The 27,933-nt window shown below is 38.2% G+C and overlaps 3 protein-coding genes across 3 annotated transcripts; 1 reads left to right on the top strand and 2 right to left on the bottom strand.

Annotated features, from left to right (window-relative positions):
• Positions 1-505: 505 nt before the first annotated feature.
• On the bottom strand, positions 506-8,853 carry chst6 (carbohydrate sulfotransferase 6). The gene is made up of 2 exons (XM_056252070.1): positions 8,802-8,853; positions 506-3,135 (listed from the first exon to the last, which is right to left on the bottom strand). Exon 2 carries the CDS (start codon positions 3,115-3,117, stop codon positions 1,924-1,926), a length of 1,194 nt encoding a protein of 397 aa, XP_056108045.1. The 5' UTR covers positions 3,118-3,135; positions 8,802-8,853; the 3' UTR covers positions 506-1,923.
• A 1,164-nt stretch (positions 8,854-10,017) lies between these two features.
• Positions 10,018-16,947, bottom strand: tmem231 (transmembrane protein 231). The gene is made up of 7 exons (XM_056252071.1): positions 16,483-16,947; positions 16,228-16,394; positions 16,000-16,128; positions 15,749-15,892; positions 15,349-15,430; positions 14,211-14,316; positions 10,018-10,411 (listed from the first exon to the last, which is right to left on the bottom strand). The coding sequence occupies exons 1-7, from the start codon at positions 16,673-16,675 to the stop codon at positions 10,249-10,251; spliced, it is 984 nt and encodes a 327-aa protein (XP_056108046.1). The 5' UTR covers positions 16,676-16,947; the 3' UTR covers positions 10,018-10,248.
• A 115-nt stretch (positions 16,948-17,062) lies between these two features.
• gabarapl2 (GABA(A) receptor-associated protein like 2) lies at positions 17,063-27,914 on the top strand. The gene is made up of 4 exons (XM_056252073.1): positions 17,063-17,245; positions 17,936-17,991; positions 21,174-21,346; positions 27,458-27,914. Exons 1-4 carry the CDS (start codon positions 17,212-17,214, stop codon positions 27,546-27,548), a joined length of 354 nt encoding a protein of 117 aa, XP_056108048.1. The 5' UTR covers positions 17,063-17,211; the 3' UTR covers positions 27,549-27,914.
• Positions 27,915-27,933: the final 19 nt, after the last annotated feature.

The following is a 27,933-nucleotide window of genomic DNA, read 5'->3' on the forward strand; positions in this document are numbered from 1 at the left end:
ATCTATACGCCCATTTGGAATGCAGTTTTATTAATTTAGTAAATATATTTAGTTTTTTTTTATAAATTGTAAATATTCAGTTTTCTGTTAGGGGGTTAGAATGTGGGTTTCGGGTCCTCACTATCTGACACCCCTTTCAAGTTTGTGTGGGTGTGTGTGTGTGTGTGAGTGATTCTACTGTAGGTTGTTAATTACGTTCCAACATTCACATTATTACAGCAGGGTATTTAATTAGTAAAAATTCAGTTTTACTCAATTTCACAAAACAGGCAATATTGATTAATTAGATTAATTAATTTTTACATTGAACATATGCAAACAACCAAAACACCAACAGTAATCATAAACCTAGAGACGACTTACTAACACTGAGCATAAATACTAAACGTGTACCATGATTTATTTTTTTCTAAAATCTTTCATAACAAAAGGGATTGTGATGGATACATTATCAAACTTCCCTGTTGAGCACAACAGGTAACAAATATATTCTGTTATCTGAATAGACTCTTGATCTTGTGATCTTTATTTACACTTCAACTAATGGTCACTGTCTGACATGTTGAATATAAATCAATGTGATTCAAACCTCAATAAAATACCAGCTCCCATTGAAATCAAACAATCTCATGAAACTGCAACACCTCAATCAATTAGTTTACATTTGATCACATTTGAACACAAGTGTATAGAGAAATTCTATATCACAAAAAATAAAAGCCCTTTATGAAAATGACAAACAAAGCAGTACTGTATTCTGTAAAATACAAAGGTGTCTGACGTCTGGGTTCAAAGTCCTTTTAGCAAAACTTTATCACATACGTTTTTATCACAAACAAACATGTCATAATCACACAAAAACCCCATTGTGTCGGGTTAACACTTCAACACTTCTTTCACAATGGCTAGTGATGGCTGAGTAGCACATATGGCACAGTAGTTTTGTAAAAATATTCATTGGGGGATATATTGGAATAAAATCTTACTCTGAACAATTATAAATGTTCACTCCCCACAGGAACATTTTCCAGTATTTCAAGGCTATCCTTTTCAAGCATGTGACGAAAAATGTTTTACGTCACTTTTCTGATTTTGTTAGATAAATAAATCAAGAATTTTTAAATGACAACATTTATGGTACATATCTATTTTTGGCTCTTTCACCCATATATATTTATTGTTGGATGCGTGTCTTTTTCTATTTGTTTAGTTTACGGATATTAAGTTAAGGGTTTTGCAGCAGCTTGCAGCAAGGATTCGACTTGAAATACGGTGCATCCAATCACATATTTAAAAGTTGAATTTTTTTTAGTTTTTAGGTTCAAGTCTGAGGACACTGTAAATCCAGTGAGAACACACAAGAACTAGTCTACCATCATCAATTCTTAAAATAGCATAACATCTAAACATACAATCAAATATGAACTGCTTTATTCACGAGGACATTGATATTCAGCTTAATGCGGTAACAGTCTGTGTGAACCTGTAGATGGCTGATGGCATTTCTATGTGACGTTTATACGTGAAAAAAAGATAAACACTCCATCCCTTCATAGACCCCTTCGACCCGCATCTCTAAGTAAATCTGTAATGCAGTTGTTTTTTTTACAAAAAAAAACAAACAAACAAAAACAACAATAACAACATAATAGTTTCCTTGTCAATAAATACATCTTGAAGTTAATTATTGGAACATATTTTCTTCAAAAACAGCATTCAGTGGTAGTTTGTGGACAGACCTTCAAGTCTCTAGTTTAACAGAGAAACTTCCTGTTCTCTGCCGGTCACTAGAACACTGCGGCGTCCACTAACGTTTCATTGCTCCTACGTTTCTTACTTTAGAATGAAGCAAAGAGGAACAAAACTGTTGAACAGATTCCCCACAATCCTTCAGTCTTCAGGCGTTTGATCACTGGGTTGACTCTATACTTTAGCGGTGGTGCTTTTGGAAGGAATCCAGCTGAACTGATAGCGTTCACGCGGCGACAGAATGTTTAAATCCAGCAGCTTTTGCTCTTTCTCACTCTCCACTGTCTGATATCCCAGCAGAGACATGGCTCCTTTGCACACATCCTGGATGCGCTGGACTTTTTCAAATGGTAAGGTGGTTCGCCAAGCCAAGGAGACGTCCTCTGCATTTCGAGAAGTGATTTTGAAGGCCTCGTTCTTCGATCCCTTGCCCTTACCGTGAGTGATGCGGTAAATCCACTCCTGCAGAGTTTCCGTCATCTCCAGACCCACAAACTGGTACATGGCTTCGATCTCCGCCAGCGTGTTACGCACCAGATCCTCATAGCGTATCATTTTGTAGCGCCCCCGTAGGAAATCGGGTGCCTTAAACATGGCGGTCTCATAAATGCGCACATGACTGCGGCAGATCTCCTGTAAGATTTGGTACGATCTCTCGCTCTCAGGAATATTAGCCTGTTCCAGTACTATATCGCTATCTTTCATCAGGGCTTTGGCCGACTGCTCCCTGGAGCGAAGCACCGCTCGCGGGTCCCGAACTAGATGGATGATGCGCAGATCCAGAGAGGGGTCCCGCAGTAACGGGTAAAGGGACTCCAGCTCAAAGAAGCGAACCTCTTTTAACACTACGTGGCTGTAAGTCCTGCACGCCGCCTCCGCGAGCTTCAAACCTTGCACATCGCATTGCTGCTTGCATTCTTGTTCTTTGCTAATCTGGTCGCGAGCCGTGAGGAAACACGCGGGCGGAGAGCAGAGCGCACGGCTGTGGCTCCACATGAAGAGTTTGGAGACGTTTTGTGGTTGGGGGATGTACGCATCCATCACTGACATGTCGCACTGGAAGACGCTGCGGATCGTATCGCGCACTGCCATTCGCAGGCTACGAGCACCGGCTTGCTGTATGGACATCCACACGTGCCAGCCTGGCTCCATCAGATAAAACACATCTGGATGCTGGTTGAACACCTGTCCCAGGAAGGACGAGCCGGACCTCCAGGACGAGAGCAGCAGCACGTGCACCTTGCCCCCAGACGGAGAGCTGTTTGGAAGAGGCGGGCGACTGTACCAGCCGTACAGAAGCACACATGCGACCGCTGGAATCAGCAGGAGACTCAACACAGGGGGTTTCGGCGCTCTCCACCGCAGCATCACGGCAACTTTACAGACCTACCAACACAAGCAGACACACTTCAATGGATCAGTCATGACGGGTAAAAACAAAGGTTTTAAAACAAACTATTATTCTAGTTTAAAGGATTAATTATAATAGCTTTCAACTTTTAAGCCACACTTTTCACTTCCCTCTATGTAGATTTTTTTTTTAAAGTGATACAATTATACTTTTTATTTATATGATGCAAAATCACAACTCTGCTGTCATTTTTCAACTAAGCTAATAGACCTCCTATTCATGCAGAGTTTGTAACCGTCTTCTCCCTTTTGATTGACAGGACTTAACTGGCTCAGATGTTTTTTAATTTTTTTTTTTTTTTATATATAAACGATAGCGCAGACAAGAGACAATATCTAAGTGTCTAGTCAAGTCACCTTTGTTCTAGTGCTTTATACAATACAGATTGTTTCAAACCATCTTTACAGAGATAACAGGAGAATGACGCACTTTGGCGGTTGAAATCAGTTCAGTGTTGATTCAGTTCCTTGTAAAAGATCATTTATTATTAAACTAGTTCATTTAATCTCTAACGCAGTTCTGCAAAAAATTGTCATCTTCCAGCTCAGATCAGTTCTCATACAACAGCGTCAGTACAGTAATATTGTAGTACTAATTGTTAATACAGACTGGTTCATGTTGATTTTTGACCGGTATATAACACCAATGAATAAATATAATACTCTAAAAATGAGTACCAACTACCAAGTGAAATCAGATTTAGTACTTCTGGAAATACTTGATCAAAGTAAGAGATGTAACCAGGGCCCCGTTGTTCAAAAAGATTCATCTGGATCAGAATTAAAGGAATAGTTCACTTTTACTCACTTCACTTTTAATTCATCATTTACTCACCCTCAAGTTGTTTCAAACCTGTATGAGTTTCTTTCTTCTGAACACAAAAGAAGATATTTTGAAAAATGCTGGTCTCCAGACAGTTGATGGACCCCATTGACTTCCATATTATGTTTTTCCTACTATAGAAATCAATGGGGTCCGTCAACTGTCTGGTTACCAGCATGCTTCAAAATATCTTCTTTTGTGTTCAGAAAAAACTCATACAGGTTTGGAACAACTTGAGGGTGAGTAAATGATGACATAATTTTCATTTTTAAGTGAACTATTGCTTTAACAAAATTAGGAAATCCCAGGTTTTGCTATTCAGGATCAGGTAATCAATCTTTTTTTTTAGCCGGATTTTCAAAGCAAAATTGGATCAGTTCATTCTGATCCAAGGGTCCGTGCTTCGTACGTGGATTACTCAGTTATCTGGATTTCATTGTTGACGTACGGTCAAATCATCTCAGATGTATTAGGCCTAAGCGAGATACAAAGAACGGACCCCATACACACTTGTCCAGATTTCCAGTGCTCCAAATGAGTTTATATTTCACAATTGTTGGCTACATACTTTGTAAAGAACAACAGGTAGAATAGTTAACATGGGGTCAGTTTTTAATTTGATGAGAAAACACCCCAACAACACCATACAAACATTCGCTTCCATTTTCAATTTCTTTTTGATTTGCGTAAGTTTCTCTGGAAAACACAAAACATGTGAGATTATGCAAAATCATTGTAAGAGTTTTTCCTCCCATCTCATATTTTTTCCCATCACCATGTTCCTTTAAGGACCAGTCATACTTTTGACTGGCTTATTTCTGATGACTGTGCCAATGTAATTAATATACAATGATTAAAAAACAGTTACAAATATTATATTAATATAATATTAATTCATATTATATTGTAACAAATGTTTTTGTTTGATATTGACAGCTGTTTGGGGGATGGTTTTTACTTTACTCTACTGAAAGGCTTAAAAACCTAGTGTGTATCACTGTAACGGTTAAAGGTGCTATATGTATTTTTTAGCGGCCTCTATCGGTGATGTTTCAGATTGCAACCAATTTTTACAAGAGCGCTCGTGCTCTTGTGCGTGCTCGAGCACAAGAGCGAGCACTCATGGTACACGGCCACACTGAGACTTTCAACACACCGGAGAAAGCATCAAAAGCAATTTTTCTTTTGTTTTTTATATTTATGTGGAGTTTCTGTTGGAGTGTGTGTTGTGCTGGAGGCAGGTCGTTTTTTGGTGTTATCAGACTCCATGTCGTTAGCTGCAGTGCCGTTGCATAGACTGTATATAAAAAGGAGAGAGGCTCGGGAGCGCGCGTGCACGTCACATCCGATGGATTTCGCAGAAAATCCGACCCGGAGACCTCACATAGAAATAGGAATACTGGCCTTCAGAGGTAATAGCAAAACCAGACAAGTGGATCATTGTAATGTGTGATTACAACCCCTTCACACACAGGCAATAAAAAAGGATTCATTTTAGAAGAAAAGTTACATATAGCACCTTTAAACAAATTAAGTATAAATTTGTAAAAAGTAACAATAAATACATGTACTACATGATACAAATGTTGCAGAAATCCAAAGATAATCCTCATTTTTGGCTCAAACAATCCCAATCTAAAAGTTTTGAACATATAATGATTCAGATCAAAACCAAGATTAGATTATGGGATGTAATGTGATTACAGAACCCATTTTCAAGATTGGATCCACTTCGAACAGATTACTTATTAACAACTGGACCCAGGATCACACTTACCAAGGCTCATTTGTTCAAAGTGTTTAATCTGAATTAGAATGATCTGGATTTCAAAATCCTATGTTTATCTATCCAGGATCAGATAGATCTATCCGATCAGATTACTAAAAACTGGGCCAAATGAGAGTAAAATTGACTTTAGAGAGTAAATTTAATTATATCCAGCTTTATACACTTAAATCACAAAGCAAGATAAATAAGATGCCCTTCATTTACAGAATCAAATCTAAGAAATAAAAACCACCCACTATAGGCAAGTCACAGTTAGCTTCTCTGTCACACACCTAAAATCTGCCTCAGTAAGAAGATTTATCATCAGACATTCAGCTAGGATCTCTCTCTCTCTCTCTCTCTCTCTCAAACGTGACTAGATAGATAGATAGATAGATAGATAGATAGATAGATAGATAGATAGATAGATAGATAGATAGATAGATAGATAGATAGATAGATAGATAGATAGATAGATAGATAGATAGATAGTAGGGGTGTAACGATACACAAAATTGACGGTTCGGTTTTCCCACAGTTTTGACGTCTCGGTTCGGTTCGGTTTAGAAAGCTAAAATTGCTTCTTTTTTTTTTCCCTTTTCTTTTTTAAACAGTGGTTTAACGAAAAAATTGTCTTTGTCTTTAAATTAATTCAATTACAATTAAACGTTTCACAAGGATTAAAAAAAAATCTGCTAAATCTGTAAACTATATAGGGAGCCGCACATTACTATAACATTAAAGGTTGTAGCCTAGACTTTTAACCTAAATTCAGATGCTATTTATTTTTTAGATATAATAATCAACACACAACACATTGTATGAAACCATGTAAACTGAACACAAGGCAGTTTTTGCATTAACTTGTGTTTTACTCTAATTTGTTATTGAAATATAATACTTTACACAGTTGTCATTTTCATGAAAGATATTTTAAACATACATTAAATAATCAAGATATCATTAACAGGTTAAGTAAAAAAAAAAAAAAAAAAAAAAAAAAAAAGGCTAACATGGTGCATTTATTTAGTGCAAGAGTTCATTTATAGGAACCATTTATAGGAAGTTGTGGACACTGAATCACTTGCCTGTTGAGGTAAATATAATGCTAGTGACAAGCTATGCTGTTTTATTAACGTCTTTCCGCTGCTAAAACACTGATTGAGCGATTACACGAGTTATGATGCCTTTCAGTAAGTATACTGCATCTTTCAACATACCTTCAGGTGTCCATTCCGTAACTGAGGAAGAGATGATCGCGTTTACCCGCGCGCCGCGTTGCCGTTTGAAATGAGGAGCTTAGTGGGCATAGAGCGATCTGTCACGCCACATCAAAGAGCGCCAAAACGACATTTATTGTTTGAATTTCGTATCAAATAGACAAATTTGAAAGATTACACCTTGCTTATTATCGAAAGTAACAAAACACGGAGCTTGTTATTTGGTGTTAATGGTGGTTAGCTACAAAACTGAATTCGTTGTGTACTGTACACAAGACATGAGGTCCATTGAGCCGGGCTGGGCGGGGGCGGGGCCGGGGTAGCAGGGGGCGGGGAGGGGCGTGTTCGGTACGCAATGAGAGTATCGCGATTCGAATCGTGTGTTCTGTATCGCGGTTTTTCGGTTCGGTTCGAATATCGTTACACCCCTAATAGATAGATAGATAGATAGATAGATAGATAGATAGATAGATAGATAGATAGATAGATAGATAGATAGATAGATAGATAGATAGATAGATAGATAGATAGATAGATAGATAGATAGATAGATAGATAGATAGATAGATAGATAGATACTTCCCTCGCATTATTATTTAAAGGAGTTCTAACGCTGACCAGCAGGAGGCAGTGAGTCTACAAATGAGGAGATAAAATGAACACTGGTCGACAATGAGATCACTGCTATTATTGTCTAATGAATCTATCTAGGTTAAAATTAAACTACTGAATCTGCGAGATGCGGTTTTAAAGACAAAATAAAAAATAGAGACAGCGAAAGTTATAAAAAATATTTATGATATTACTTTCAATCATATGAATCAGAAGAAGAAAAAACAAATGAAATATGTTATGTAAAAACCATTAAACCAATACTATATGACACTGGAGGCACAGATATTAAGTAAAATGGAAATGGCAAAGCGATAGCAAACGTGTTAAACAGCCCAGTCTGGAATGTGTTCGTGAGCACAAACAAAACGTTACTTGTATTTGTTTTAAACTGATAGTTCACCTAAAATTGTCATTTACTCACCCTTATTCAAAACCTGTAATTGCCAAGCAAAACCAAAATCGGTCCGTACAATCCGTGGGTTATTTTACATATCTTCTGATGTAATGGCTTCAGAAAACTTTATAAGTCAAGACACAAAAGACGACTGGTTTGGAGCCCCAGGTAATATTAATTTAATTATTGGGTGAACTGTCGCTTTAAGAGCGTAATACACCTGACAGGGAAAACAGACGGGAAATAGGTGTGATAAATAAATTAATAATATGATTAGATTCCGTTTGTTTCCTTTACACTTACCTATTTGGTAAATAGCCTAATACTTTTTTTTTAAAGTTGAAAAGTGACATTTCCGACACACGGTTTGTGTGATCCCAAACAAGCTAACAGACAGCATTACTGAACACCACCAACCCGTTTGCCTCGGAGCCATGATGCCCAAACATGTGAACGACTCATTTCTCCAAAATGCGCATAGAGGGAACTAGTGTTTGGGGACATTAGACACAAACAAACCAACACAAACTTTGTAACGATTTATTTGTCGGGCTATCAATGGATTCTTATTTAAATAACTTAATTGCTAAGTCTAAATGCGGTTAACATAGCCTGCATGAGAATATAAATGTTATATTCGACACATGCAACTTCCACTGACCTCGAGGAATCTCTGCCATGTTCACATTCATCTACACCGCCAAACAGATCATTTAAAGAGTTATCCTACAAATACTTTAGCTAAAATACATATAGCCTAATTATAATACTGTATGTCTACTGTAGACGCATATTATTAAACCATAGCCTATTATGCCTTACCTCCTGTTGAGTAATGTGTCCGTATTCGGTGTTATAAAGTTTCTGCCGTGAACTCTCTGGATGAGGAAAGCTGAGACGTGGCCTTTAAGAGGGACTGGGGGGAGGTGGGCGGAACTATGCCTTCTGGAAGATGATATGTTAATGAACTTAATAGTATAAGATACCTTTACTCCTGGTAATGGTTATCTGGTTATATTTATGTTAGGAATAATACAAAGCTCATTTAAACCGTGTATAGATGTGTGTGTGTGTGTACTTAAGTAGTCTACAAAATGGTAGTTTACATAAGACACACATTGCTAACTTACCTAGCTAGTATCTGAGAAGTTTTCCTGAAAAAATTAATATACACCAACTAAATCTATGTAAGATATAAATCCCATATTTGAGAAGAGCTGCTTGTGGCACATTGTTACAACAAGGATGAGCGAAACAGGAAAACATTACATCTGCATCCTGTCCATTGTGCCAAACTTCCTGTGCTTGACCTTATTGGGGGATATAGAGGATAATACAACAGCTAGGAGAGAGAATATTAGAAATACATTTATACAGTTTTCATGAATGTGTATCTGTGGAACAAACTGAGACAAAGACAAGAGCCTAAAGCAAACACAGTATGTGGTGGTGTTTGGTTTGATTCAACAGTAGTTTGAAAGCATATTATTGACAGTTATATCCTCTTGTTTACTTAGATTAACCGCTGCCAATATTTTCCAGAGGATGTTTGTCACATAATTTAGCGTAACACAGCCTATCAAACGACATAAAATATCCAACCCCATTTTTTTATTAAGTACTAATTATTCATCATTTCATTCATCATCATGAATCAACATTTTTCATCATATTTGTGGATTTTCAAAATCAAACAGCATAAGGCCATTTTATACAATCTACAGACCTAAAACCCATCTTTTCTCTGTGGCCTTTGACACCTAGCAATATGTCGATTTTATTTACTTGTTTTTTTTCTGATTTTGATTGCCTTTATTGCGTGGCTATTATTTGTATTCATGTTTATGTGTTTATGGCGTTTCATTTTATTTTTGTTGTATGTAATTGTGTGCCTTATGTGATTATTTTTTCTGTACAGCACTTTGGTTGTTTAAAAGTGCTTAACAAATAAAGTTGGATTGGAATCTTATCAGTTAGTTGAACATGCTTAAAAAACAAACTTTGTGTAAGGTTTTGAAATATTTATTCTATCATTCTTTCACATTACAACCACACAGCAAAAAAATATCCTGCAACAGTGTGCGGCTGAACTTGAAGGAAACCAGAAAAACCAGAGACTCCACAGGCATCCTGGAAATCCAGTATGAATGTGCTTGAACTGAACAAAGAGAACTATATATAGAAAAACTCACTTGAAAACAAGTCCTCAACAATGAATGAAGATTAAAAATATCATTTAATAAAAGAAGAAAAAGAAGCCCAGGTCATATCAGGAGCTGTGCTGTTTAAACGCTGGTACTGTGGTGGTCGGTAAAACCTGGTTTTGAAAGATGAATGTTTGAATGTGCTGGAAAACCCAAAGAAAGATGAGCAGGACACTGACATACTGAATCCAGGCAAACTTAATCATTTCCCAAAAGCCTGGTCGATAGGTAGAAAAACCAGTCAAGGAAATTAAACTTGAGTGTATCAAATGAAGCGTGAGAGGCAAGTCTAGGAATGCACAGACGTCAGGAAGTGACTTTATGTGTCCAATATGTGTTCATGTCATGAGAGACTAGGTTGTAGCCGCAAACTAAAAAGCATAATGGGATCATTTCCTATCATGTGTTTAAAATCAAAATAATGTTATCTGAAAGAAACTTCAGACAGTTTATTTTTATTTTTTTTATTAGCATTTTGTTGTAGACCAGATGGTTGGTGTTAGTAACCAAGCATGAAACAATAAAAATATGTATTAGTATCCAATATCCTGTTTGAACTTTAGTTTGAGTTTCCTGTTTCTGCTTGGTAGTCTTTTTGATTCTCAGTTGTTTCTTGTATTTTTGTTTCCTTGTCTCTGTCTTTTGTGTTGCTGGGTTTCCGTTTTGGTTTTATGAAATATTCCTGTGCTTAGTAACCAGTGTTGGGGGTAACTCATTACAAGTAACTTGAGTTACGTAATCAGATTACTTTTTCAAGTAACTAGTAAAGTAACGCATTACTTTTAAAATTTACAACAAAATATCTGAGTTACTTTTTCTAATAAGTAACGCAAGTTACTTTGTTTTCCCCTTTATTGACTGACTGCTTTTCTGTCCTAATGTTGAGACAAATCGAAGTGCAGAGGCGTTGTGTGTAAACATGATGGTTATTATAGTTCTAGATTAAATGTCAGCGTGGATTTACTCATCTCACTTGCACAAAAAAGATTCAATATTCCTCAAAATGAATAAAATCAGTGAAATGCAGAATCAGAACACTATGCAAACCTCCAATACCTAAATATGTTAAAACAAATTTGTATGCATTTAATCTTTATTGACCAAAGTACTTGCTTCTGACCTCCGATTTTTCAGTTAAACCATAAGCAAAAACGACTATAGATTTTTTTATATGTTTTTATTGGTAAAGTAAGTGTTAAATTTGTTTCTCCTGCATCCTCTTCTTCTATTTCCCAGAACAGCAGCAGCTGAAAGGTTTGTTTGAGCGATGCCCTCTACTGAACACTACTGTACTCTACTGTACAGGAGTAAATCTGCATTTCCTTCAGTCTGAGGCTTATTATTTCACTTTTGGTGTGAAAGGGTCTTTACATTTGGCCAAAAATATATCTTTTTTGGCATAAAAAAACAAGCCCAGCCCAGGTGGAAAAAAAGTAACGTAACACATTACTTTTCTAAAAAAGTAACTAAGTAACGCAATAAGTTACTTTTTAAGGGAGTAACGCAATATTGTAACGCATTACTTTTCAAAGTAACTTTCCCCAACACTGTTAGTAACACGTCTCCGCCTGCCTTCATTGCACTTTTAGTGTTACACCTGTATATATCCTTGAATAGAGTATGTTTTACAACAAAGGGTTAATTTACCCACAAATAATTCTCTTCTATATAGGAATGCGGAAAAACAGTCACAACATAACACAGCATAATCGCTTTCTTCTTCTGTGGAACAATGTTGTTTGGAAACATTCTTCAAAACAACTTCATTTGTAATCCACAGAAGAAAGATATGAGGACAGGATTTTCAGTTTATGGGTAATCTATCCAAATGTTGTAAAACATACTCTATTTGAGGATATGTATTGCATATTTTTATTGTTTCATACTTGGTTACTACGACAAAATGGTTTACATTTCATACACAAATAAATAATTGTACCTAATTAACGTATAATGACAGTTGTACTAAAATGGGTTAAACCGCTATAACAAAGACATATACAAACATACACTCTCCTAAAGGATTATTAGGAACACCATACTAATACTGTGTTTGACCCCCTTTCGCCTTCAGAACTGCCTTAATTCTACGTGGCATTGATTCAACAAGGTGCTGAAAGCATTCTTTAGAAATGTTGGCCCATATTGATAGGATAGCATCTTGCAGTTGATGGAGATTTGTGGGATGCACATCCAGGGCACGAAGCTCCCCTTCCACCACATCCCAAAGATGCTCTATTGGGTTGAGATCTGGTGACTGTGGGGGCCATTTTAGTACAGTGAATGAATGAATGAATGAATGAATGAATGAGGCATTTATATAGCGCTTTCATATGTACTACTGTACACCCAAAGCGCTTTACAATCATATCAGGGGTTCTCTCCTCAACCAGCACCAGTGGGCAGCATCCACTTGGATGATGCGACGGCAGCCACAGTACAACGGCGCCAGTGCGCTCACGCTCAACACACACCAGCTATAGTTGGAGAGGAGAGAGAGTGATAGAGCCAATTCAGTGGATGGGGATTATTAGGAGGCCATGATTGGCAGGAGCCAATGGGTGGAATGTGGCCAGGACACCGGGGTTACACCCCAACTCTTTACGAGAAGTGCCATGGGATTTTTAATGACCACAGAGAGTCAGGGCCTCGGTTTAACGTCTCATCCGAAGGACGGTGCTCTTTGACAGCATAGTGTCCCCGTCACTATACTGGGGCGTTAGGACCCACACAGACCACAGGGTGAGCACCCCCTGCTGGCCTCACTAACACCTCTTCCAGCAGCAACCTGGTTTCTCAGGAGGTCTCCCATCCAGGTACTAACCAGGCTCAGCCCTGCTTAGCTTCAGTGGGCAACCAGTCTTGGGCTACAGGGTGATATGGCTGCTGACGAACTCATTGTCATTTTCAAGAAACCAATTTGAAATGATTCGAGCTTTGTGACATGGTGCATTATCCTGCTGGAAGTAGCCATGAGAGGATGGGTACATGGTGGCCATAAAGGGATGGACATGGTCAGAAACAATGCTCAGGTAGGCAGTGGCATTTAAACGATGCCCAATTGGCACTAAGTGGCCTAAAGTGTGCCAAGAAAACATCCCCCACACCATTACACCACCACCACCAGCCTGCACAGTGGTAACAAGGCATGATGGATCCATGTTCTCATTCTGTTTACGCCAAATTCTGACTCTACCATCTGAATGTCTCAACAGAAATCGAGACTCATCAGACCAGGCAACATTTTTCCAGTCTTCAACTGTCCAATTTTGGTGAGCTCTTGAAAATTGTAGCCTCTTTTTCCTATTTGTAGTGGAGATGAGTGGTACCCGGTGGGGTCTTCTGCTGTTGTAGCCCATCCGCCTCAAGGTTGTTCGTGTTGTGGCTTCACAAATGCTTTGCTGCATACCTCGGTTGTAACGAGTGGTTATATCAGTCAAAGTTGCTCTTCTATCAGCTTGAATCAGTCGGCCCATTCTCCTCTGACCTCTAGCATCAACAAGGCATTTTCGCCCACAGGACTGCCGCATACTGGATGTTTTCCCTTTTCACACCATTCTTTGTAAACCCTAGAAATGGTTGTGCGTGAAAATCTCAGTAACTGAGCAGATTGTGAAATACTCAGACCGGCCCGTCTGGCACCAACAACCATGCCACGCTCAAAATTGCTTAAATCACCTTTCTTTCCCATTCTGACATTCAGTTTGGAGTTCAGGATATTGTCTTGACCAGGACCACACCCCTAAATGCATTGAAGCAACTGCCATGTGATTGGTTGATTAGATAATTGCATTAATGAGAAATTGAACAGGTGTTCCTAATAATCCCTTAGGTGAGTGTATATATTTATATATATATATATATATATATATATATATATATATATAGAGAGAGAGAGAGAGAGAGAGAGAGAGAGAGAGAGAGAGAGAGAGAGAGAGAGAGAGAGAGAGAGAATATTCAGAATCTCATTCTCATTCCCATTCCTGTCATATTATATACCCACACACACTGAGCTTATAAAGGATATGCAATAGTCTCTACTGGATAGTTGATCTGAGCACTGATCTGGAATGGAGCGTTCGCAGCTCTTCCCATGGTCCACACGGGAATGACGCCGGAGAGATGAGTTGTCACTGTGTGTGTGTGAGAAAAAGATTTCGGCTAAAACAAAAGCAGCGCGCTAGCACAGGAATGCCTACATTACCAAGAAACACATAATGCATGCTTATGATGGGTTGACGTTTTAAATTGACAGAAAGAGTTGACAAATAAGGTTTCAAGAATATATAAGCTTCATGATCATTTCTGTGTTTATCATCTAAAGCCGCGTTTCCACCGCAGGAACTTTCCCCAGGAACTAGGAACTTTGGGGTGGTACTCCGTGTGTTTACACCGCAGGAACCAGGGTCTAAATGAAGTTCCGGGTAAAAATTTCCCCCCCAGAAAGTCCCTGCTGGCGAGGTAGTACTTTTTCAGAGTTCAGGAACTTTCGGGGTGGGACTTGTGCGCTGAACATGCTGATTGGTTCTTTTACCTTGTTCTCTCTGCCGGATGGCGCGCGTTCGTCCCATCCATCTCACGGTCATGTCCGCTATAGCTGATAACAAACGTTGTGTCTATCTAGCATTACGAGCTTTCTGAAATGAATACGCTTTGGTATTAGTGTTCGTCTCTTTTCTGCCGTTTTGTTAATTACCTCGTTAGTAAACCAATAGATCGCACACAAAAGCAGCACAGCTTGAATCTCCTCAATACTTAAAACTCAAAACAAGTACGCGCAGACTGGGAGGAGCAGTCGCACGCAGTTCAACGTCACCAGACTAATCTTCCCGGTACTTTAGTCCACGGTGTAAACGCAGTGAGCAACCGTTCTGGGGCAAAAATAGTTCCTATGAAAAAAGTTCCTGGGACAAATAGTTCCTGGTAATTGCGGTGGAAACGCGGCTTAATTATATCAAATTAGGTGATCATGTAGTTCAAAACATTCTGGAGTAAATATTAAAGGTAGGCGTTGAGAAATATAGTGACTACAAATCTGTAATTTTGAAAGCAATGATGTAAAAATAAGGAAGAGAGAGGTTTAACACATACTCACAACAATAATAATAAAATGCATCTGTCTATGAATATGTTTTGCTTTTCTCAGAACAGGTTCATAATCTTACAGTTTCTCTGCTGATAGAGTGTAATGATGTTGGCCAGGTCATATTTACTCGCAAACGGACTGGATCCATCAATCACTGATACCTGGAAGAGGCAATCCAAAATAAACCTTATGTTTATTCACATAAATCATATTCTGACAACATAGGCCTGCTTATATGAAAGCCATCATTCTGTTCATTTAGAATTTAGGACTGTAAAATCTATGCAAATACATTTATTTCCATTGCTCATGTTTTAATTTACGATCTTCCTGTTGACAGACATTTGACATGACAGTGGCATTGCAAGTCAAACCGGTTCAGGATCAAAGCTTCAGTTCCAGCAATGGATAAATCACCATATTAATTTGTATATCAAAATAGGTCATGCATCAATGAATTGTTGTTCAGATATACTCACATTGTAGGTACTATGTAAGCCTCGGTGAGGAAGAGGAGTTCGCTGGTTTAGCTTCAGGTCTCCACAGATGGAGAGCTGAGAACCTGGGACAGGGGAGGAGTGCTGCACGAAGGCAAGCGTCTGCATCACAACAGTAGACATTCGCTAGACAGATGGACAGACAAATTAATCAGATACAGACAGACAGAGAGAGACCAATTTATAGAGAGGCATTTCGTTTGTGGTGTTATGTGAATGCACTGAATACACACAAACAGCTGGTATGAGAAGGTAAGGAGGAGTTGAATGCTGAACATCTGCTCTTCTGCCTTGAGTGGGATGCTGATTTGAAGCCTGAGAAGGTCCGATTTCCCATCCTGGTTCCTGTCCTCCTCCTGGGCCTGAATAATGAACAAACCCAGTGCAGCTTTGCTTCCAGAGTTCACTATTGCAATAGCTATGGTAGCTAAGTTAATTTGATTTTAAAGTTTCGTACTCACAGAGATAAATGGGATGCGTAAATTATCTCCGATCAGTCGATTAAAATTGGGAAATGTGCTCCATGCCACATAATTCCCTGCTGTGTCTGTTGCTCCCATCAGGATCATGTCATACTGGAACTGTATGACCGGCTGCTCTTCATATGTGCTCCTCTTTACCCAGAACCCTGTTCATAGCAACAAACTGAGTCACTTTATTTGATCCCATATTTGGGATTTTGGGAAATAATTAGCTTGGAATAAAATTCAGCTTACCTTGACTTCTATAAGCCACCAGAAGAGGTGAAATATACGTGAGGCATAAAACCACAAAGACAAACAGCGTTGCCCTCGTGCAAACACATGTTTTGTATCTTATTAAAGCAGGATGGGCGTAAACGTCATAAAAGGCCATTGTTGTTAATATTGCGGTAAATATGAACTTCCATCCAACAATTAACAACACCATTTAAACACATGTATATCATTTGAGCTGTGCATGCGTTGTCAAATACATTTACTAACAACGATCAACAAAAGCATTTTGGCTTAATAGTATTACACTATTGAAAACAAAAACTTAGTAAAGATTAATCAGTCCAGCAAACAAACAACACGCGGTGGTTCCGGTGGCTCAGCGTCGTCTGTTCACCATAGCAACGGCAGTGCGCGAACTATGTGCATAATCATTATTCGATAATTATTCATCATATTTATGTTTAAAAACAAAAACTATGAGTTCGATCGTGTGATTTCTGCAAGCGTAGAGGTGTTCTTGCTGTAGACATAAGCGAATTCGTGTATGAAACCCCCCGAATCGACTGAATGGTACGGCCCCGCTGTGACGTAACCTCCCTCCAACGGGGTGACGTCATTACGGCTCGTCTGAAGACGAATGTCTGCTGCTGTTACATTGTTGACGTTTTTAGTTTTAACATTTAATTGACTTTAAATCATCACATATTTTTACCAACAGATCGCTCTTCGAGCTATACCTCTGCAAAAATGAAATGGATGTTTAAAGAGGACCATTCTCTGGGTAATTCATCGAAAATGCCATGTTATTGTCAACAACGGCCTGTCAGATACAGATACAGATACAGATACGTGTATTTATTGATCTGTTTGTCAAACCGATGTTTTTATTCTGTCAACCTGCTAATTTGATCTAATTTAACAGCATTCACCATGTAAGAACAATTTTGCTTATGTCAGGCCTGTTGTTTTGCTCATAATAACGTCTTAATAATGAAAGTAAACCGAGATTACGCCCTAGCCTGACAGTCTGTCTCTGGTGTTGTTTTAAGTGCATTTGATAACAGTGTTCATTGGTTTTCTTTCATTTAGCATGCATGTCACTTGATAATAAGCCATATATGATATAAAAATTTATTATTTGATGAGAATATCTCAGTCACATATCTATGCTTTGGCAGTTGTCAAACTGTGTGTGTGTGTAATATATATATATATATATATATATATATATATATATATATATATATATATACATACATGTATATTTTATTTATATATACATATACAGTATATGTATATATATTGATAGAGTTATTAAAAAGAATGCAGATGTGTGTGGTGATTAATGGGAATTCAAGTGAGTGCTGTTTATAACACTGGCTGATGAATATTAATGATGCAAAGAGCATTGCATGCTGAGCTTGCATGTAGACTGATCGATGTCTTTTCTTTTTCTTTTTCTGTCATGTAGAGCACAGGTGTGTGGAGTCAGCCAAAATCCGCAACAAGTACCCAGACAGAGTTCCTGTGAGTATAAATGTGAAAAGTTAAACTATTTATACAAGGGTATAGCCTTCTTTATTTTATCATTTATAACGGTAAGTCATAGTAACAAAGCTACAACAGCACACCCTTTCAAATCTAGACAACGACAGTATTTCCACACCAAATGTGAACATTCAGCGCAAACTAGATTTAGATTTTTTTGTTCTTTGTCCTGCAATGAAAGATACACATATCAGAGCATTTCATGGTGCTAATGCACTGAAAGCAGTTTTCCCAAACAGCATTAAACACCAAAGAATCTTAAATTGGCACAAGACCAAAACAATTAATGTTTTTGCAGTTTGCGAGCCTTTGACTATGGAGTTATTTTCATAAAATGTTCTGCAAACATTCACACATTGTTCTTGCTTAAGACAAACACTTTATCTGCTGCTTGTAGTCTTTTGTGTCTCTTACAATTGAAAAATTTCTTTTATTATTATTTTTTACCATTTACGGGGGGGACGGGTGGGACATGTCCCCACCACTTTTTGCCAGGGTCGATATTGTCCCCACCACTTTTGAAACATCTCGCGGCACGGATGTACCAATACAAATAAAACATCTCCAGTTAACTAGCAGCATTCGTTTCATTCATTTGTTAAATAAGAGGCGATCTAGCGCTGAAATGTGTTGTCTTCACTCGGACGCGCGCTTCAATCCGTTGCAGAGATTCTATTCGTTCCGGTGAAATCACAAATCAAAATGCACACAAACGTGTCCCTGCTTCTCTGGGTTCTAATCCGCACTCGTATAGTTTTTTTTCCCCTCATCAAAACCGATAATGTTTATCAGTGATAAAGTATATCAAGATTCTTGATATACAACCACTGATAAACATTATCGCTTTACAATAACTTTACGATACTAACAACATATATTAGATCTCATTGTACGACCAATTAAACCCAAAGTACCATCACATTTTTGGTCGGACATCATCACATCTTTGTATACATTTTTATTTATTTACATCAGTAAGCTACAGGACATCGTCTTTCAAAACATGACCTGCGCGAAAGAGAAAAAAGAATGAATGCGTCATTGTACCCAGCACTTTTGAAAATGCCCTTCCGAATGCGTCTCTGTCCCCAGCACATTTCAAACCAAACTGACTGCCATGTTTTTTACAATAAACAGTATTTTTTTATTGTAGTTAATGAAGTTCCATTTTAAAAGTTGGGTTTGATGCTTGTAGTAAAGCATATATGATTATAAAAGACACTGGACAGTCTCTCGCTCTTCTCTCACAAAGAAAACAGATTCTGTTTTTCTCAAAATGCAGTTTTGGAAAACTGTGAAGTTTGAATGAACACTGGATATTTTGGTAGTGACTTTTATTAAATTCCACTATACAAAAAAAAAAAAAAATGACTGTTTGTGTTTCCTCTGTACACCGCGTTCCAAATTATTATGCAAATTGGAATTAAGTGTCATAAAAAAATATATTTTGTTTTTCAATCAAACTCATGGATGGTATTGTGTCTCCTGGCTCTTTGGATCACTGAAATCAATCTCAGACACCTGTGATAATTAGTTTGCCAGGTGAGCCCAATTAAAGGAAAACTACTTAAGAAGGATGTTCCACATTATTAAGCAGGCCACAGGTTTCAAGCAATTTGGGAAAGAAAAAGGATCTCTCTGTTGCGGAAAAGCGTCAAATAGTGCAATGCCTTGGACAAGGTATGAAAACATTAGATATTTCACGAAAACTTAAGCGTGATCATCGTACTGTGAAGAGATTTCAGAGCACAGACGGGTTCGTGCAGATAAAGGAATAATGAGAAAGGTTGCTGCCAGACAAATTCATCGGATTAAGAGAGAATCTGCTAAAATGCTATTACAAAGCAGCAAACAGGTATTTGAAGCTGCTAGTACCTCTGGAGTCCCGCGAAACTCAAGGTGTAGGATCCTCTAAAGGCTTGCAGTTGTACATAAACCTACTATTCGGCCACCCCTAACCAATGCTCACAAGCAGAAACGGTTGCAGTGGGCCCAGAAATACATGAAGACTAATTTTCAAACAGTCTTGTTTACTGATGAGTGCCGTGCAACCCTGGATGGCCCAGATGGATGGAGTAGTGGATGGTTGGTGGATGGCCACCATGTCCCAATAAGGCTGCGACGTCAGCAAGGAGGTGGCGGAGTCATGTTTTGGGCCGGAATCATGGGGAGAGAGCTGGTAGGCCCCTTTAGGGTCCCTGAAGGTGTGAAAATGACCTCGGCAAAGTACATAGAGTTTCTGACTTTCTTCTTCTCACTTTCTTCCATGGTACAAAAAGAAGAACCATGCCTTGCGTAGCAAAATCATCTTCATTCATGACAATGCACCATCTCAAGCTGCAAAGAATACTTCTGTGTCATTGGCTGCTAAGGGCAAAAAAGGAGAGAAACTCATGGTGTGGCCCCCATCCTCAACCCTATTGAGAACCTTTGGAGCATCCTCAAGCAAAAGATCTATGAGGGTGGGAGGCAGTTCGCATCAAAACAGCAACTCTGGGACGCTATTCTGACATCCTGCAAAGAAATTCAAGCAGAAACTCACAACTTCAATGGATGCAAGAATTGTGAAGGTGATATCAAAGAAGGGGTCCTATGTTAACATGTAACTTGCCCTGTTAAGATGAGTTTGATTGAAATAGCTTTTGATTTCAGTAAATATGACCTCCTAATGCTGCAAATTCAACAAATGACCATTTTTAGTTCTTTACAACCTATACAATGTTTTCAAACTCTGTTGTGCATAATAATTTGGAACAGTGCATTTTGAGTTTTTTATTTTTGAAAAAAATACTGTTTTCGTTGGGTGGTTTGTTCAATGAAATTTGACTTAAACCCTAACGGTTGGTGACTGGAAAATTATACTGACTGTCATTTGCATCGACTATTTAGGAAAATCAGTGTAAAATATAATTTGCATAATAATTTGGAACGCGGTGTATATTTATTGCTAAAATTTGTGTTGAACTTGCCAGACCATCTGAAAAGTTGCGCCATCTATTGTGTTGGCATTTGCTTTTCGTTTAACTCTTGGTGTGTCTGTTTATTGTTTATTCTGTGTACGAGTTGAGTCATACCAGTAAAACAACTTTATATTGTCACAACCTCAGGGCTTAAGATTTAAAGCATAATTGGCTGTATTTGCTCTTTCTTGTGTTTATCAGGTTATTGTAGAGAAAGTATCTGGTTCACAGATTGTGGACATTGACAAGCGGAAGTATCTGGTCCCGTCTGACATCACAGTGGCCCAGTTCATGTGGATCATCAGAAAGCGGATCCAACTGCCTTCTGAAAAAGCCATATTTCTTTTTGTCGACAAAACTGTCCCTCAGTCCAGGTAAAACCATACTTTATTTATTACAGTGATTCTACTAATTAATTACAGTCTCTATAAAAAGTTTTCACTCCCTGGACATGCACACGGTTTGTCATTTTACTGGACTTTTGTGGGTTTTTAACGACCAATCAAAAGTAAACGATTGAAAATTAAAACAAATGTGTCTACTGTTAGTGATCTAAAAGAATAAAAATCAATTTATAAAACGGATAGTTCCGGTCCTTGATTCTGATTGGTTGACCCGCGTTCGAAGCCGCTGTAAATTACTCAACAAACACACACCTGTGAGCGCATTGCATTAGTGTTACTGCTTAACTGCCGTTTGTGGGGCTTATTGCTTTAGTATATATTAATGTAACGCACCGATATCATCACTGGTGCAGGCCGTTGGTTCTAAAGGTTGAATGAATTGGAAGCAGATGACACAGGAACTCGCACTTTCAAGATACAAATGGCCTCGGTCGCTCTTATGCTGAAAACAAGGTTGATAATGGCAGAACTCACATAAACAAAAGAAGAAAAAAGGACTCTCTAAGCAATGCCACAAGATTTCCAAACCATTGAATATCCTTTAAAATACAGTCATATCAATAATTAAGAAATGGAAAAGCACTAAAAGCAGGTTGTCCTCAAAAACTGAGTGACCATTCAAGAAGGAAACCTGAGAGAGGCTAGCAAGAGACCACTGACATCTGTGACCAGCTTGTGTGGCCCATGTTCGAGAGAACAGGCGTACTGTACTGTACTGGTGCTTAACTAGTCAGAGCTCAGCGAAGAGGAGCCACTGAGGCCAAAAAACAAATGGCATCTCAGTTATAGTTTCCCAGAAAATATGTGGGAAAATTGGGGACATTTCATTTTATATTGAACAATATTATTACAACATTATTTTCCTGTTATCTCTGTAAAGCTGCTTTGAAACAATCTGTATTGTAAAAAGCGCTATATAAATATTGAAAAGCCTGAAGCCAACTAGAAGACTATGATTTGACGAGACCAAAATAACACATGTTTAGCAATCAGGCTAAATGCCACGTCCGGCAGAAACATGGCATGGCAGCATGATGTTGTTGTGACATCTCACTGCAACAGGTCCTTGAAGGCTTTAGTGTAAAATACAGAGAAAACATGATGCAAGAGTCTGCAAGACACCTACATTTATTTGGCTCTTCTTCTTTTTTTTACAAGATTTGTGGTGAGTGTTTTAAAAATATTTCCACGTGACAAAAATGAGGCGTGATAGAAATGATATGTGTGATAAAATAATGGGTTTGCTGTAACTGTGTGAAAGCCCTGTTTACATGGAGCAAACCGTGCCCACCGGAACATCTGTAGTTTATCTTAATTACAGAATAATAAATTATTTAACAATTTAAGAAGGGGGTGAAAACTTTTTATAGGCACTACTTTCCCTTTCCACCGTCATGTCACACATTCCAGGAAGTGAAGAGGACAGTGACGCTCTTGCCAAGCAATCACACCTATAGGAATTCAGTTTTCTGAATCATCCTCAGGAATCCGTTTCCTTGTACACAATTTAACATTTACATTTATTTGTATAGGGCTGTAATTCTTGTACAATAAAGATATTGCATCAGGTTGTGTATTAAAGGCTGAGTGAAATAAGTTCCAGTGTTCCCAGGTCACACCCAACATCCTCCACTTAAATCCTCAATAATCTCTGTTTACCTTCCACACCTGCCTTCTCAAATACACTCAGCTGAAATTCTTTAGCTGGAGGTTACGGCTCACTGTGTGTTGAGAACAAAACAGGTACAGAAGGAGAAGTAAGAGTTTATTTAGCAAGGGATGATCTTGGATTAATCTGTTCAGAGGAATTCATTGACATTGGGACCTCCTCCTTTTGTAATTTTCCTTGTCTATACCTGTGTGTTGAATATATTTTTTGTTTCACGAGTACATATCACTCATCAACTGCACATACATTACATTTCTGTCATGACATGCATCAGAAAATATAAACATATTTCATTTGCCATGCTTAAATTCTAAATTGAACCCTGAACATTGGAAGTCAACTTCCAACAGTGTAATGTACTTTAACTCATGAAATATGTGACGCTGGTCCACAAAACCAGTCACAAGTCGCACGGGTATATTCGAGACAATAACCAACAATACATTGTATGGGTCAAAATGATCGATTTTTATTTTATGCCAAACATCATTAGGATATTAAGTAGAGATCATGTTCCATGAAGATATTTTGTAAATTTGCTACCGTATATATTTCAAAAATTGTTTTTGTGAGTGGATGCTGCAACATCGAGGACTTCATTTCGACAACTTTAAAGGCGATTTTCTCAATATTTAGATTTTTCGGTAACACTTTACTTGAAGGGGTGTGCATAAGACTGACATGACACCTTCATAACCATGACATGACATATGTCATGAATATGAAGTAGGGTTTATGCATGTTTATGACAAATGTCATTAAGTGTCTTTCGCTCAATAATGACATTTTGAATGCAAATATGACATTGTTTAAGATGTCTTTGTTATGACATCTTGACATAAACCATAACATCATAACCTGTCAGTGTATTTGTCATGACAACTTGACATTAAATTAAATTAAACTGTCATGTGGTTGGTTTTGACATTGGCTGTCATGAGGTCATTAGAACTGTGTCATGAATATTTTTCGTGACCTCAACTACAGTGGTACAAATTGAATTTGTCATTAAAAAGTTATAATGGCTTCATGACAGCCAATGTCAAAACCAACCACCTGACAGTTTAATGTAATGTTAACCAATAAAGCTAAGTGGTTTCTTAACCCTTATGTGCTGTTGTGGCTGTTTTCAGCCACTATGGGGTATTTTTGAGTCTTAATTTGGCCATAACTTTTTCTGTGTTTCAGCAAATGGAATGATTTTTGGTGACAAATCTTATTTTGCCACATATTTTGGGAAAATGCTTTGAAATTTTTCAAAAACTCAACAGTACACTCTGGGCAAATTCACTACCCTTTCGTTATGTTCGTGGCTGAAAACAGCCACTACTTTAAACTGCTGTAAAAATGTATCAGATAAATATTTTTTTCATTTTTTTTACATAAATCTATTAATCAACCTCATTCCTGATCAAAACTAATAAATGTTTTAAAAAAATCAGGATTTTAACTCTTTAATTGCCAAATTCATAAATGATGTCACTGATTTGGGGGAAAAAACACACAAAATGACTTATATTCAATATAAAATGTGATTGTGGACTGGATTTTTTTTAACCTTTTATCACAGTCTTGGACATGTCAAAGATTAGAAACAATGTTGGTTTTGATGAATTTTTATTTTTTGCGCAGCATCAGATTTAAACTTTTTCTCCCTCATTTACTGTTCGTGGCTGTTTTTGCCCCATTGACTTCCATTATAACCACATTTATTGATTGCAAAGCCATGACACCAAATAATCATGCATTTTTGATTGTTGGTGGTTTTCCCTGTTGGGAAGAGGTAAAATTTGTAATTTTTACTGTGGATAACCAGGTGGCACCATTAACCCTTTAGATAGGCCTGTGCAAAAAAAGCTTAGTTTCTGGCTTTTACATGGAGTTATATGGAGTATAATAGCATTATGAAGTGTGTGTGTGTGTGTGTGTGTGTGTGTGTGTGTGTGTGTGTGTGTGTGAGTGTGAGTGAGTGAGTGAGTGAGTGAGTGAGTGAGTGAGTGAGTGAGTGAGTGAGTGAGTGAGTGAGTGAGTGAGTGAGTGAGTGAGTGAGTGAGTGAGTGAGTGAGTGAGTGAGTGAGTGAGAACTCACCTTGATGCATCTGAGAAAATCAAAATATGCACCTCAGCTCTCAGAACTACATGGAGTAAACAAAAACAAAGTAAGTGTATTTATGCATCTGCTGCCTTTTGATGGTGAGGAATGCAGACTAAACAAAAACAAAGCAAGTGGATATAAACACTTGTCATTTGATGGTGAGAAGAGCAGCAAGCAACATGAGAAAGGGCTTGACTTGTAGTGAAGTTTTAGAGATGGTTATGCAGCCTGACCCCTCCAGCGAGCTGCAGGAGGTATTGTCTTCTCCCTCTGACACCACAGACTCAGGAGAGTCAGATCCTGGTTTGGATGTGGGACCCTCATCATCCTCTCTAGCTTCCACTGAAGGCGAGGAGGATTCGGAGGATCCTGGATCTGGGTGGATTGGGAGAATCTTGAGAGGGACATGGTGGCTCTAAAAATCGCATGACCACTGCGATCATCCCACAGGCAACGTGTGGACTCCCCTCTGGACCTGTAGACGCCGGCCAAAATCAGTAGCCCCATGTAGGCATGGAGATCTGTGGAGTCCACCCCGGTCCAGTTTCTCATTGTGCGGTGGCAGCGGTGCCCATGGAGGTTGGTCATGCTGACAATGAGGTCAATCTGAAAAAAAAAACAGATTGAACACAGAATCCATGTTCTGGACCCTTGCGATGGCATAGCGCGTCGGCCCTGGAGTCACGCCTTTGACAGGCTGAAGAAAGGGAGTTGTCTCCACATTGGTGGAAAACCACACTTCGCCATTTCTCCCAATCCACCCAGATCCAGGATCCTCCGAATCCTCCTCGCCTTCAGTGGAAGCTAGAGAGGATGATGAGGGTCCCACATCCAAACCAGGATCTGACTCTCCTGAGTCTGTTGTGTCAGAGGGAGAAGACAATACCTCCTGCAGATCGCTGGAGGGGTCAGGCTGAATAACCATCTCTAAAACTTCACTACAAGTCAAGCCCTTTCACATGTTGCTTGCTGCTCTTCTCACCATCAAATGACAAGTGTTTATATCCACTTGCTTTGTTTTTGTTTAGTCTGCATTCCTCACCATCAAAAGGCAGCAGATGCATAAATACACTTAGGCTACGTTGTTTTTGTTTACTCCATGTAGTTCTGAGAGCTGAGGTGCATATTTTGATTTTCTCAGATGCATCAAGGTGAGTTCACACACACACACACACACACACACACACACACACACACACACACACACACAATAATGCTATTATACTCCATATAACTTCATGTAAAAGCCAGAAACTAAGCTTTTTTTGCACAGGCCTATCTAAAGGGTTAATGGTGCCACCTGGTTATCCACAGTAAAAATTACAAATTTTACCTCTTCCCAACAGGGAAAACCACCAACAATCAAAAATGCATGATTATTTGGTGTCATGGCTTTGCAATCAATAAATGTGGTTATAATGGAAGTCAATGGGGCAAAAACAGCCACGAACAGTAAATGAGGGAGAAAAAGTTAAAATCTGATGCTGCGCAAAAAATAAAAATTCATCAAAACCAACATTGTTTCTAATCTTTGACATGTCCAAGACTGTGATAAAAGGTAAAAAAAATCCAGTCCACAATCACATTTTATATTGAATATAAGTCATTTTGTGTGTTTTTTTCCCCAAATCAGTGACATAATTTATGAATTTGGCAATTAAAGAGTTAAAATCCTGATTTTTTTGTTAAACATTTAGTAGTTTTGATCAGGACTGAGGTTGATTAATAGATTTATGTAAAAAAAATTGAAAAAAATATTTATCTGATACATTTTTACAGCAGTTTAAAGTAGTGGCTGTTTTCAGCCACGAACATAACGAAAGGGTAGTGAATTTGAACAATGCACAAGGGTTAAGTTTGATAATCTGCTAGGTCATGTTTATGACAGGTTGTGTTGTCTTAGTAATGTCAAGTTGTCATGACAAATACACTGACAGGTTATGATTTTATGGTTTATGTCAAGGTGTCATAACAAAGACATCTCTAACAATGTCATATTTGCATCAAAAATGTCATAACTGAGCGAATGACACTTAATGACAGTTGTCATAAACATGCATAAAACTTCCTTCATATTCATAACATGTGTCATGTCATGATTATGAAGGTGTCATGTTAGTCTTATGCACACCTCTTCAAGTAAAGTGTTACCGATTTTTCTGCACCCTCAGATTCCAGATTTTCAAATAGTTATATTGTCCTATCCTAACATCAATGGAGATTCAGCTTTATTTTGATATATAAATCTCAATTAAAAAAATGTGACCCTTTTATGGATAAGTAGCATGTCAGAACACAATCTTCATTCTTGTTTCAGTCTGACTATGGGGCAGCTCTACGAGAAAGAAAAAGACGAGGACGGCTTTTTGTACGTGGCCTACAGTGGAGAGAACACGTTTGGATATTAAGATCCCTGCATCACCCCCGCGCTGTGCAACACATCACTCCCACTTCTGTTGGACTAGCTCGATTGTTCTGTGGTTGGGAACAGGATAGACTCATCTGTGAAATAATCACATAGCAGATGAGTTTGTACTTCTATCGTCACCTGTCATATTGTGCTCTGAATGAGATTGACTCCATTAGTGATTTTCTTCTTTTGGTGAATGGTGTTGCAGTATTATTACAGACGCTTAATCTTCACACTGAGAATATATAGTAACTTTTAATGTATTAATTTATCTGTATTTTCCCCCTGTAAATGATATATTTAAGATAATTGAAAGGTAAGGTAGCTGGATGACCTAACCAATAAAAACCAAAACCAAAAAGATCGTCAAGATGATTTATTGA

This window comes from Rhinichthys klamathensis, unplaced genomic scaffold, assembly GCF_029890125.1.
Source record: "Rhinichthys klamathensis goyatoka isolate OS25496 unplaced genomic scaffold, OSU_Roscu_1.1 h1tg000092l_1, whole genome shotgun sequence".
Lineage (NCBI taxonomy): Eukaryota > Metazoa > Chordata > Actinopteri > Cypriniformes > Leuciscidae > Rhinichthys > Rhinichthys klamathensis.